At 54.0% G+C, this 12,557-nt stretch overlaps 1 protein-coding gene across 3 annotated transcripts in view; it reads right to left on the bottom strand.

The window, feature by feature from the left end:
• Positions 1-8,810, bottom strand: part of INPP5D (inositol polyphosphate-5-phosphatase D) — a 107,665-nt gene extending 98,855 nt beyond the window's left edge. For all 3 annotated transcript variants that reach the window (XM_058665118.1, XM_058665119.1, XM_058665120.1), the window contains exon 1: positions 8,553-8,810. In XM_058665118.1, coding sequence (XP_058521101.1) covers positions 8,553-8,686 — 134 coding nt within the window. In that variant the 5' untranslated portion in view covers positions 8,687-8,810. The remainder of the gene's footprint in view (positions 1-8,552) is intronic.
• Between the last annotated feature and the right edge of the window lie 3,747 nt (positions 8,811-12,557).

Genomic DNA, 12,557 nt, shown 5'->3' with positions numbered 1-12,557 from the left:
CGAATGCTTATAGAGATTTATGCACAAAAGCCCTAAGTGGAGAGCACATCAAAAAGTTATCAAGGACAGTTCATTTTAATAATGCAAAAAAATGTTTTTGTATTAGGAAACACATTAAATGAAGTTGTGGTGCCAATACGTAAGATAAGGGATATAATGAAACAGCCACAGCAAGGCCAGAAGGGTATTTGATAAAATTTGATGCTCGGCCTTTTGGAACACTCTAGAAGAAGAGGAACAGGTAGGTGCTGCTTCGAGGCAACAAACAGAAACTCTCATCACATGATGGGTACCTGTCCCTCTCAGGCAGGATCTGAGCTAGTCTCCCAGGACCCTGGGGAATGCGCTCTTTTTACAATGTCTCCCTCTGCAATAAGAAACATGCTGGGCCACCCAACATGACATGAACGCCAACTAAGAGTCACTACTATTTGAAAGGAGATGGCTAAGTGATGGTCCCTGGGATGGAAACCCAAGAGAAGCAACTGGAAACCCTTGAGAGACAAGCCGAGGGGCACAATGAAAGATGAGCTCACTGTGTCCCTGACTTGCCCACTGGTTACCCCTCACCACGACAACCAGTGGCAGGGGCCAGGTATTCCTTGTGTGAAGTACAAACCAGGGGAAAAGGAACAACCAAAGTGTAAAACAGGAACCCAGCAGTAACCAAAGTGTGAAACAACAGATGTCAACAGAGAGATTTACAGGCTCGAGAGGAATAAAATTACAAATAACAAATACAGCCACATCAATTGTTAGGAGGACTGAATATTACTGAAGTGTCAGTTTTCCCAAATGATATAATGGATTTCATGCAATTCCCATCTAAGCTCCAAAAGCAAGATTGTTTTCTAACTTGGAATCATTATCTGGTTCATTGGAAAACATTAGGCAGGAAAGAGATAGATATGAAAATTATAAATTAAAATGTGCTATCAAACTGTGGCAAGGCATTTGGTACAATATTGGGATCAGAGAAACAGACACAGAACAGGGCAACTGATGAACAAAAGGCTCTTCGAGTTGCTGGAGTCTTCCGAGACGGCCAGAGGAGGTGCCCCGTGCTTGCCTCCATGGCCACAGGGGCAACCAAGCCAGCAAGTCCTCAGCTGGGTGCCTAGAGCAGAATCCCAGCCCCTGCAGGACACCGAGGCCCATGGCCGGGGAACCCGGAGGCAGGGGAGGGGTGAGCAGGAGACCCCAGCAGAGGCCCTCCACACGGACCAGCAGCAGGAGGGACCCGCAGTCATCAGAGCTTCGAACCCAGGGACAGTCACTTGGTGGGCACTGTAGCCTTGCTCCAGAGAGGGGCTCACAGTACACCCCCCAGTACCCCCATTTTGACTATCACGGTCCTCACTGCCCCAGGGGACAGGAACCCCTGCATAATCCCATTTCTGGGGCCCCCAGACAGTCCATCCCACCAACCCAAAGTTCAAGAGACTTACTGGGGTTTGAACGAAATGAAAACCCACACATAATGTCTGCATAACAGGCTCTGGCTGTACATATCTTCAAGACCAAGGTTCTCAAATTCTTTTTGCAACCCGAATCGATGTACCTTTTCATTTCTTTTCCACCAACCCTTTGAAATACCCTCATTTGGCTCCAAGAGCCTCATCCTCAACCTCTCGGTATTCCATGGGAGAAAACAAGATTTGTGACTGAAGAGAGATTCCCTACATGGATAAGCAAAGGGAGAAGTCACCCACACAGATTTTACTGTTAAAAAAATTATATATATATATATATACATATATGATGAAATTTAAAGATAAACCGGGATAAAAAGATTTGCAGGGGCCTGGTACTGTGGCTTAGTGAGGTTGGCTTTGTCTGTGACGTCAGCATACCATATGGATGACAGTTCATGTCCCAGCTGCTCCACCTGCAATCCAGATCCTTGTTATGGCTCAAGTCCTTGGGCTCCTGCCCCCACGTGGGAGACCTGGAAGAAACTCCTGGCTCCTGGCTTTGGACTAGCTCAGCTCCCATCATTGCGGCCATTTACGGAAGGAACCAGAGGATAAAAGACTTTTCTGTCTCTCCTCTCTGTAACTATCTATGCCTTTCAAATAAAAATAAATCTAAGAAAAAAATTTGCAGGATTTTGATAAAAGAGGATCCATAGAGGTCAATAATTTCATCAACTCAGCTCATTACAACAGCAACCAAGCACAAATCAAAATGAGCATTGACTTTTACCTTGAAACTTAATCAGACTTCCAAAAAAACGAAAACATCTGGGACTGGGGCTAAGACAGGCACCCTTATGTACTGCTCTCCAAAGCCAACAAAGCAAAATGAAATTTGTCACTCCATTTTAAGAACCTTAAACCAAAGCTGTCCTATGATTTAGCAACTCCTCCCTGGGAACCTGTAACAAGACAAGATGCATGTTTGCACAAATCCCGGCACCACTGCCGGTTATAACAAGAACCTGCCAATAAGAGTCTAGCACGATTATCTCCTAACGGATGGCAGCATGGAGTGTGGAGTAGAATCCCATACATCCACTAGGTAGGACTGTTAAAGAAACACTAAGAGCTGGCATTGTGGCATAGCCGTTAAAGTTACTGCCTAAAACACCAGCCGTCAGGATGGGTGCTGGTTCAAGTTCCAGCTGCTCCACTTCCCATCCCATTCCCTACTAATGAGCCTAGGAAAACACCAGATGCCAGCCCAAGTACTTGGGCTCCTGCACCCACCTGAGAGACCTAGAAGAAGCTCCTGACTCCTGCCTTCCATCTGGCTCAGCTCTGGCTATTGTGGCCATCTGGGGAATGAACCAGCAGATGGAGGACTTCTCTCTCCCCATCTCTCTTTCTGTTCCCCTCTCTGTGTAACTCTGCCCTTCAAAAAAACAAATCTTTTAAAAATATTTTAAGGATCTATTTATTTATTTTTGAAAGGCAGAGTTACAGAAGGAGAGGAAAGACAGAGACCCTCTGTCTACCAGTTGACTCCCCAGCTGGCCATAACAACCAGATCTGGGCCAGGCAGGAACCAGGAGCTTCTTCTGGATGGTAGACGCCCAAGCACTTAGGCCGTCCTCCAATACCTTTCCAGGTGTATTAGTAGGGAGGTGGGTTGAAAGAAAGTGGAGCATCCAAGACCCTCATGGGAGCCCATACGGGATGCTGACCTCCCCCATAGGCAGTGGTTTAACCTGTTGTGCCACAATGCCAACCCTAAAATAAAGAGATCTTTCAGCAATAATTCTAGCTTGGTGGAAAAATACAAATGCTGCTGGGAACCTCAGACTAAAATCCAATGCCTGGCTATTACACATACAGAAAACATAACTATCAAAGGGAGCTCATTAAATGTACATGGAGAGGGCGTGGCACCAACAAAGACCCTCAAGAATGTGCATCCTTCTGGGATGTGGCAATTCTCTCTCTCTGCTTTCTGCTGGGTATTCTTGGGGGCTTAGACTTAACAGTGCTTGTTAAGGTTGCCCTAAAGCAGGTGCACTTCTGGTCAGTAGGCCTGTGCTTTCTCCACCGCACCCCCAGCCTGTCCCTGAGCCCCCCGACCTGTTCCTCGCCTTGCTTCACCCGGGCACGAGCCTCTTCCTGTAGGGGAACAGGTGCCATCAGCCTTCCGGCCCACTGACTGCATATCCCCTCTACCTGGCTCCACGCGGCCCTCTCTTCCCTCTCCTCAGGCTTCCCACCCCAGGCCCCACAGCCGCCACTGCGGGCCACTCATGCATCACTCCTGTCCCCTTCCTGCTTTGATCTTCTTGAGTGCTTCCTCTGAGGAGGCCCACATGACAGCTCAGTGTCTCCCTGAGGCCTGCAGGAAGTCCTGGACACGACACTGTCGCTTCTCCCCTCGCCCTTTCTGCTGACAACTTCCCCGAGCTCCCCACCCACTTCTAGCCCCGAAGACGTCAGGACCAGCAACACTTCCAGCATGCAAAGCCCTCAGCAGGTGCCTGCTGCGTCCTGGCTATGGACTCTGCATATGACACATAGCCTCCCACATCACCTACCCACCCCCCAGTGACATTCACAGCAAGACGAATAACCCAGTTTTCAAAAAGCGAGAAGAACCTGAACAGACCTTCCTCCAAATACAACAGACAGATGGACAGTGATCATGTGGTAAAGACAGTCAACTTTATCAGTCACTGGGAAAATGCAAATTAAAGCCACAAGAAGATGCCACTTTATATACCCTGAAGGTGTAAGTGTCATCCAAAGGATGAATCACAACAGAGGTCGAGGAGGAGACAGATAGATCAGGACCCTTGGACGCTGCTGATGGGAAGGCAGAACGGGGCAGTGGCCTGGGGAAAGAGTTCAGCAGGTGCCAAAAACAGTCCGCAGAAAATAACCAGTGACCAGAGAACTCCTGCTCCCTGGTCTGTATAGCCAAGGCTCCTGAGCCCGAGTGTTCATGATGGGATTCATCATAGTCACAACGCGGACACCCAGCACCCAGGGAAGGAACAAGCGTCATCTCTCCAGACAATGGCCTGGCAACCATTGAAGAGTGACTCATGCATCACCGTGAGACCTTAGAGCATGACGCCAGGTGACAGTCCCGATGAAAGGCCACGGGCAGCTTGAAATGACACACACATTCCTGAAGAGGCAAATCCTTAGAGACAGAAGAAGGAGTTGCTGCCAGGGGCTGGAAGGAGGTGGGAGGTGGCTGTGGATGGGTAAGGGGGATTCTCTACAGGGTCTTAAAAAATATTCCAGAATTGAGGTTATGGTATGGATTATACACCAATGCAAACATCCTAAAAACCATGGAATTGTAATGAGGATGGTTTTAGGGAATGTGAATTCTACTTCAATTAGAAGTTTGCCTCTGTGCAGACACTGGGTTGGCACAGGATGGCTTGTGTATGGCCAAGGCTGGCACGTCTGACCCGTCACCTGCATCACCTTGCCCCTCTGTGCTGCATGGCATGGTATGAGTTGTGGGAGAGAGGAGCTGGGTTCTAGGTCCTCCATCTCTGGGACAGGGAGTGGATGGTCACGTCCCCCACCGTGTCACAGGGCCCACTCTCAGCGGGATGAGCTAGTCCATGGTGAGGGGCCCATAGGTGCACACAGGTAAATTTTACCTCTCAGAGCCAGAGCTCAGTCCGTGTTGGAAGGCTCGCTCTGGGGTGCTGGGCAGATGGATGGAGCACTCAGAGACACCCAGCACAGCTGCTCAGGATGAATGCCTGCTGCCACAGTTCTTCTAGGGCACGTTCTTCTCTCTTAGGCTGGCATGGGGGGTAGGGAGGTGGCACTCAGAATGGGGAGCCCTGTTCAGAGCCTTCTGGCCATGTCCTGTGGAAACTGAATCTCAGGAGTCCAGAGGCCCCCAGCTCAGCTGCCATCTGTGCCATGGTCTGTCTCGCTCTTTGCCACCACCAGATGCTAAGAACGGCATCTCAGCTGTTTGCACAAAGATGGTTAGTGTGTGGGGTGGAGCTTGGGGAGGATCTGAAAGGGAACTGGAGGCAGGGAGATTCCAGCATGTGCCTTCAGGCCACAGTATGGCTTCTCACCTCTGCTGGACCATGACCCCCTCCCACGGTCCTTCCCTGCGCCCCAGCACCAGGGGCCCCCCATTACCATCCCCCCACACACATTGTCTTTCTCCCTCCCCAAATCAGTAACAGGACGAGCGCCAGCTCTATCATTCGTCTGCTACACTGGGCATGCTACCTCGCCTCTCGTGCCTCAGTTCCCCCATCGGTGATGCAGGGGTGACGGCATGTGATCTGAAGGGTGCCGGCATGTGATCTGAAGGGTGCCATGGACACTCAGTGAACCAGCACATTCAAAAAACAGTCCTGACTGGGACTCTGCAGAGTCATCCTCTCACCTTTGTTGGCAAAGGGAGCTTGCACGAGTCAGCTTGATCCGTCTGCCCCCAGGGGCTTGTCACAGCAACCACATGTTCCCAACAAGCAGCATACCTTCCCCAGGGGCTGGGCAGGGGTGTTGATGATTGTTCTTCTGGTGTCTTTGGCTGAGCCACCAGGACCACCAAGTGCAGGGCTGCCTGGTGGTCAGCCCGCCCCAGCCCGTGGAAGGCCATGTGCCGAGACCATTGGTTTCTCAGCCAGGCAGCTCCCTCTGGCCCAGCAAGGACATCCGCTCTTCGGGGCAGCAGCCCACACACCCGTCATGTGTAGACATATTCAACTGGTCAGGGCGCTCACACAGAGAGCACAGCTTATACTCCCACACCACTGGGCCGGCCTTCCAGCTGCACCTGTGCTGCCCCAGCTGCAGGAGGCTGGCCCCAGGGACCCACTGACCCCTGGGGTGACTGACCATCATTGCCAGCGCCACATCTGCTCTCTTCGGCATCAACCCTCTGCCAGGTGCCCTGGCCCCCATGTGCCAGAAGCTCACAGGCTTGACCAGCTCGTGTCCTCTGCTGCGGGCCGGACGGTCCCCTCCAGTTACCCATTGACTCCCTGGGGCCAGGCTGACCCTGCTGGGGGACCTGAGTGAGCAGGGACCCGTGAGAAGGACCCAGGCCTCATCCAAATGAGCTTGCTCCCCCAGACTGCCCTCCGAGTCTCTTAAGACAGATCAAAGCTTCTTGGCCCAGCAGTAGGCTAAGCGGCTTCTCTCCCTCTCTTTCTCTCTCTCCCTCTCTGGCACACACGTGCCCTCCGAAGTCCCAAGGCCAGCTTTGTCTACCCCACATGCCCAGCTCCTTTCAATAGTCAAATTCCAACCTCTGCCCCAAGCTGTCCACATGCCCACCCCGTCCCCCACCTTGAGAGGCTTCCAGAGCAGGGCTGCGGGTGGGGCTGGGTTGACTGAGTCTCCTTGGGCAGCCCGGCTCCCTTCCAAGTAGGGTCAGTTGCAGGTCAGGCACCTGCCAGGCTGAGCCTGGTGCTGCCGGAGCCCCATGTTCCCGGGGCCTTGCAAGCTGCAGGCTGAGCCCAGGCAGTGCAAGGCCAGGTTCTCACCAGCCCACCGGGAACAGAGCAGAGCAGAGCAATGAGGGGCAGGTCTAGTTTTCGGAAGTGAATTCTTCGATGTTAAGATTGCATGCTCCCACCTGCTTGGTGTTGGAGAAAGCTTTCCTTCAGGAGGTAGGCTATTGGAAGATGATCCCGATCGTGGTTTTGCTGTCAAACCAGCACTGTGGCCTCTTGCTGGCTGCGCTCAGCCAGGGATGTGGACCCAGATCTCCTTTCCAGGCTTTCCTTTCCAGCTCTGGCTCTGCTTGCCAAGACCCAAGGCTTTAACATGCACCCAGATGGAGAGTCAGAGAGACCCCTGGGCCACGTCTCTAACCTGAGCACCCCCCTCCGCCAGGGGCCCCACACCCAGGATGTCTTGGCCAGCCCCTGAAGGTGCCAGGCCCTGGACACAGCTGTACATGGGCCAACCTGGGAGACAAACCCTCCTAATGCCCCTGGTGGTAGTGGGTCCCCAGGGTATGCCCCAGTGGGGGCAGTCAGAAGCCCGTAGCCCCTCCCTTGCAGCATGAGGATGGGGCCCCCCCCAACAGGAAGCAGGCTTGGGGAGGCAGCACTGCTGACTCAGCCAGCCCAGGATGGTGACCGGTTGACCAGCCTACCAGGAGCCCGGGTGGGTTTCCAGCACTCCAGCTCAGCCTGTAAACACACTGGCTTCCCCAGCTCCCACCACCAGGAAGGACCATACAGTCCCCTCTCCTCAGTGGCCATCTCGGAGAAGGGGGCAGATTGTCTTGGCTTTGGGGACCCTTGCTTTCCCCTGCCGGAGCCGCACTTTGCTCATCTATGAAGTGGGGTCTTCCTGCAGTTTGGGGTATGGGAATGACATGGACCCATGCACACAGCACACCACGGAGCTGTGTCCCTTCGAGGGCCCTTGCTGCCTGCTCAGGGACACCACCTGAGATGGCCAGGTGGACACACCCTTCCGCCCCCTGGGGAGAACACGGTTAGACCACAGCCGCAGGTGCCAAGAACTTCATGGCCAGTGTCAGGACAATTGACACACTCAGCAATGTCCCCAGGCTGAGTGGTGGAGGAGGGGCTGGTGGCAGAGACACCCAGATGGGTGGGGACACAGCTGAGTGCCCAGGAGGGATAGAGGTCGCTGGAGGCAGCTTGTGGTAGGGACGGGGACTTCCTCAGCTCTCCGGGTGCAGAGCGTGACTTGTGGGTGAGCGGAAAGCCGGGCCTCCACCTAGACCGTCCCGTGCTCTCTGCTCCCCTTTTTCCCCAAACCACGGCTTTTCCTTCCAGGGGCCCCGAGACCGGGAGCGGGAAGGGCCCTCTCTCTGCCTCCTGCCATGTTCACCCTTTCCTGGCGCTAAGGCTGGCACCTGGGCTAATTCTCCACAGGGCGGCCCGTGGGGAGTCCCGAGCTTCCTCTTAACCCAGAGGGCCGCTCGGACCTCCTTCCCCCACTCCTGGAGCCCAGGGTGGTGATGCCACCAGGCCTTGGAGCCGCAGCGCCTGCCATGGGCCAGGCTCGCTGGAGTCCAAGGCCTAGGTGGGCCTAAGGAGTCCCCCACCCATGCCTGCACATGGCAGATCCCTCGGCCCCCATCCCTGCACCAGGCCCCTCAGTACTCACAGCACGCAGAGCGCGTAGGCCCGGGAGATGGACTCGCTGGCGCGCACGAGGAAGCTGCCGTCCTTGCCCGTTCTGGAGAGCAGCTCCTCAGCCTTGGAGCGGGTGATGTTGCCGTGGTTCCAGCAGGGCACCATGGCGGCCACAGGCCTCCCCACGCCTGGGGACCCACACGCCAGCCCTGGGAGCCACCGCCGCCCGCCGGGGCCGCTGTCAGTGTCGCCTGGGGCGGCTGCTGCTCCTGCCACTGCTGCTGCTGCTGCCACCGCTTAACTGACCGACTTCCTGTTTCAGGCGCTCAGCGAGGGAGAGGAAACTGAGCTTCAGCGAACTTCCTCATGACAGAAGCCCAGAGAGAGAGAGAGAGAGAGAGAGAGAGAGAGAGAGAGAGAGAGAGAGAGAGAGCCCTCGCAGCCCCTTCCCGTGCCCGTCCCTGCCTATGTTCCCCTCCTCCGCTTCTGAGCCTCAGCCTTCCCAGGCATCCGCAGCGTTCTCCTGGGCCAACCAGCAGCCCTCAGGTGCTGGGATATGGGGGCACACTTCTGCAGACAGTGGCCTAGCAGGCGTGAGAGGTGGGGAGGCTGAGGGTGGCCTATTCTGAGGCCCCCACCCTGCTCCTAGTTTAGGCATGGGGCAGAGTTCCCCAGCTGGGCAAGGGAGGGCTAAACCCTGTCTCCATTGCAGGTAGCCTGGAGCTGGACAGCACCTTGCTCCTACAGGCTTGAAGGGCCTGTGGCTGGTGCGGGCGACCTGGGCAGCGCACAGTGCTCTCAGGCTTGCAGGCACACGGGAAGCCCCGGGACACGAACCATGGACAGCAAGAGCCTGGGCTGGGCTCCTCCTGAAGCTGGTCCCACTTCCGGGTAGTTCCTTTGCTTCTCTAAGATGGCCACAATGCTCTTACCCAGAGTATGACCAAATGCCAAAGAGTCTCATTTTCTTGTCATGTAAAGATACTGTTCCCAGTGTGGGCATTTAGCAGAGATGCCCACGTTCCATATCAGAGCACCCGTGGACTCCTGACTGTAGCTTCCTGCATCCTGGAAGGCAGCCGTGATGGCTCAGTCGGGTCTGCAGTGCCTACGTGAGGTACCTGGATTAGGCTCAGCTGTTGCTGGACATTGGGGAAGCGAACCCTCAGATGGGAGCATTCTCATGTTCTCTCTCAAAATACTTTGTCAAATTTGCATAGCCCAGGCATAGAAGCATCGTCCAGCCACGTTCTCTCCTCTGTGGGGTTGCTGAGCTGCCCGTGGGCTGGCGGCATCAGGGATGAACTTGGCTTCTGCTCCAGACCCAACGAATAGATTTGACCCCTGCATACTTCCCCTGGGGTCCTTCATGGTGAGCCCAGTCTTGCTTCCACATGCAAGAACGGCCTCTGCCCTTCAGGGATGTCTGTCCAGCACCTGGCATGATTCAGGACACCCTGGAAAGGACGGATGGAGGAGGGAGGTGTGGTGAGTGGGTGGGGCAGGTGCTTAAGAACCATTGGATGGGAGACTCCTGAAAACATGAGGGCTTGGATGCTGCCAGCAGGTGTACAGGGCTAACAGACACCTACTCAGGTCATAGGAAGGTCGCAGGAAGAGGACCATTTCCAGGCTACTCTATTCCCAGGAGCTGCACCCAACGGAGGTGCACTAGCACAACCCTACAAGTCTAAGGGACTGTTCCTTAGAGCATCTGGTCAACCTCCCATGAGTACTAGCATTTGGAAAGCAGCTAAACCATGGCAGTGGGGTCAGGACTCACGGAGATCCAGTTACAGACAGGGGCACCCACACCCATGATATTGCCAATGCTGGCCAGTCCCAGGCACGAGTGGGTAACTGGGACAGTTGCTGGAAAGTCAGGGTAGCAGACAGCATGAGGGTCAAGGGTGGTCTGGCAGGGGCCTGATCATGGGTACTTGGCCACCTCAGGAGCTCAAAGAAGGGATGAATTCCATGGCAGGCACCAGGGTATCTGGCCCTCATGTGTGCAGTATCAGCAGGGTTGCCATTCCTTGGCTGGTCCCCAGAGCAGGTACAAGGCCATGGGAAGACAGTGGCTGGTGAGTGGGGACAATGGGCAACGGGGACACCACTCAGGAGCTCACCAGGGGCTTTTTCCACCTAGAGCTTCGGAGCCTGAGAAGGAGCTGGGCCAGGGAAGGATCCGAGAAGTCCCAGCTGGAGCCACCAGACAGGGTCAAGGACAGAGGTCAGGACCACACACCCCAACAAGACGTCGCATGTGAATACTCTTGCCCACCCAGAGGCCCCACGCTGTCCTCCGGCTCCCCAGCAGGGAGCTAACCATCACCCATAGCTGGCTGCAGAGCTGGCAGGGAAAGGGGTGAGAGCACAGTATCAACCATGCAAAGGGAGCTGGGACGGTGTCGTGCATCAAGGTCAGGTGCTAACAGCTGGTCTGCCGCTGCCCATCACACTGCTGTCCGTGAAGCTGTACTGGAAAGGAAGTTAACACTGAAGTCGCAGACAGACTTCACATAAAGTGGTGTGGGTGACCACACCCAATCACCCAAGATCTGGATGGAGAAAGACCAGTCCTTTCAAAGAGGAAAGCGTCTGCCACAATTCCCCCCACCCCCCTGCCCTGCACATTGTGAGTTCATCACCCCCACAACCTCGAGAGCCAGCTCCTTAATGTGCATCCCTGTCCAGTGGTCATCTGGTCATCAAGTGTCCCTCTCTAGAGGGTGTCTCCTGCACCGACCTGCACATAGTGAAGACACGCATCCCCTGCCAGCTCTCCCTACACAGGGATGTGTTACATAGCTATCTATAGAGAATGCAGACATCCATCTCTCTATGACATGCAGGTACGTGGTTGGGTGATTTGGTCATCCTATGGATGTCACAGAAACGCAGGCACAGTCACTACACAGCAAGGCTGCAGGGTCCAGCCCATTGTTCCTGGGCTACAAACTTGGACAGAGCTGTTGCACTGAGTACTGTAGCCAACTGCAACATGGCCATAAGCATTGACAAAACATGGCCCAAGAGTGAGCAAGGGGTGCACCTGCCTTCACCTGCCTCGAACCTGCAGGGCAGGAGGCTGCCCTGTGTGTCAGTGGGAGAGTGTGGAGGCTGCGGGACTCCTGTGCACTGCAGCACGCTTGGACTGCCCTAGGTTTGCAAGAGAGAGAGCAAAAGAGAGACAGAAAGAAAAAGAAAGAAAGAAAGAAAGAAAGAAAGAAAGAAAGAAAGAAAGAAAGAAAGAAAGAAAGAAAGAAAGAAAGAAAGAAGGAAAGAAAGAAAGGAAGGAAAGAATGGAGAAAGAAAATGTCTTGGGGTCAGTATGATGGCACTTCAATCCTCTGCCCGCAGCACCAACATCCCATGTGGGTACTGTTCGTGTCCCAGATGCTCCACTTCCCATCCAGCTTCTTGTCAATGTACGTGGGAAGGCAGTGGAGGATGGCCCAAGTCTTTGGGCACCTGCAATCATGTGGGAAGCCCAGAAGAAGCTAGTTGCTCCCGGCTTTGGGTTGGCTCAGCTTTGGTCACTGTGACCACTTGAAAAGTGAGCCAAGTAGTCTCTCCCTCTCTGTAACTCTTGACTTTCAAGTAAAACAAATAAATGAATGAATAAATAAATAAATATTTATTTATTTGTATATATTGGCTAGGTAGTTACAGAGAGGAGAGAGAGGAAGATCTTTCCTTCCATTCACTTGTTTACTCCCCAGTGGCCATAATAGCTGGAGCTAAGCCAAACTGAAGCCAGGAGCCAGGAGCCTCTTCCAAGTATCCCACGTGGGTACAGGATCCAAACACTTGAACCATCCTGCACTGCTTTCCCAGGCCACAAGCAGAGAGCTGGATCAGTGGTGGAGCAGCCAAGACATGTACCGGTGCTCATATGGTATGCTGGTGCTATAGGTTGGATGATTAGCCTGTTGAGCAAGGGTGCTTGCCCCAAAAGAAATAAATCTTATTTTAAAAAATGTCCTTTATCAATAGTAGATTCACCTTGCTTGTTGCAATTTATTTTATAAAC

Source organism: Ochotona princeps, chromosome 5, assembly GCF_030435755.1.
Source record: "Ochotona princeps isolate mOchPri1 chromosome 5, mOchPri1.hap1, whole genome shotgun sequence".
Lineage (NCBI taxonomy): Eukaryota > Metazoa > Chordata > Mammalia > Lagomorpha > Ochotonidae > Ochotona > Ochotona princeps.
Note: the sequence above shows the minus strand (reverse complement) of the source record. Positions and strands in the feature narration are given on the sequence as shown.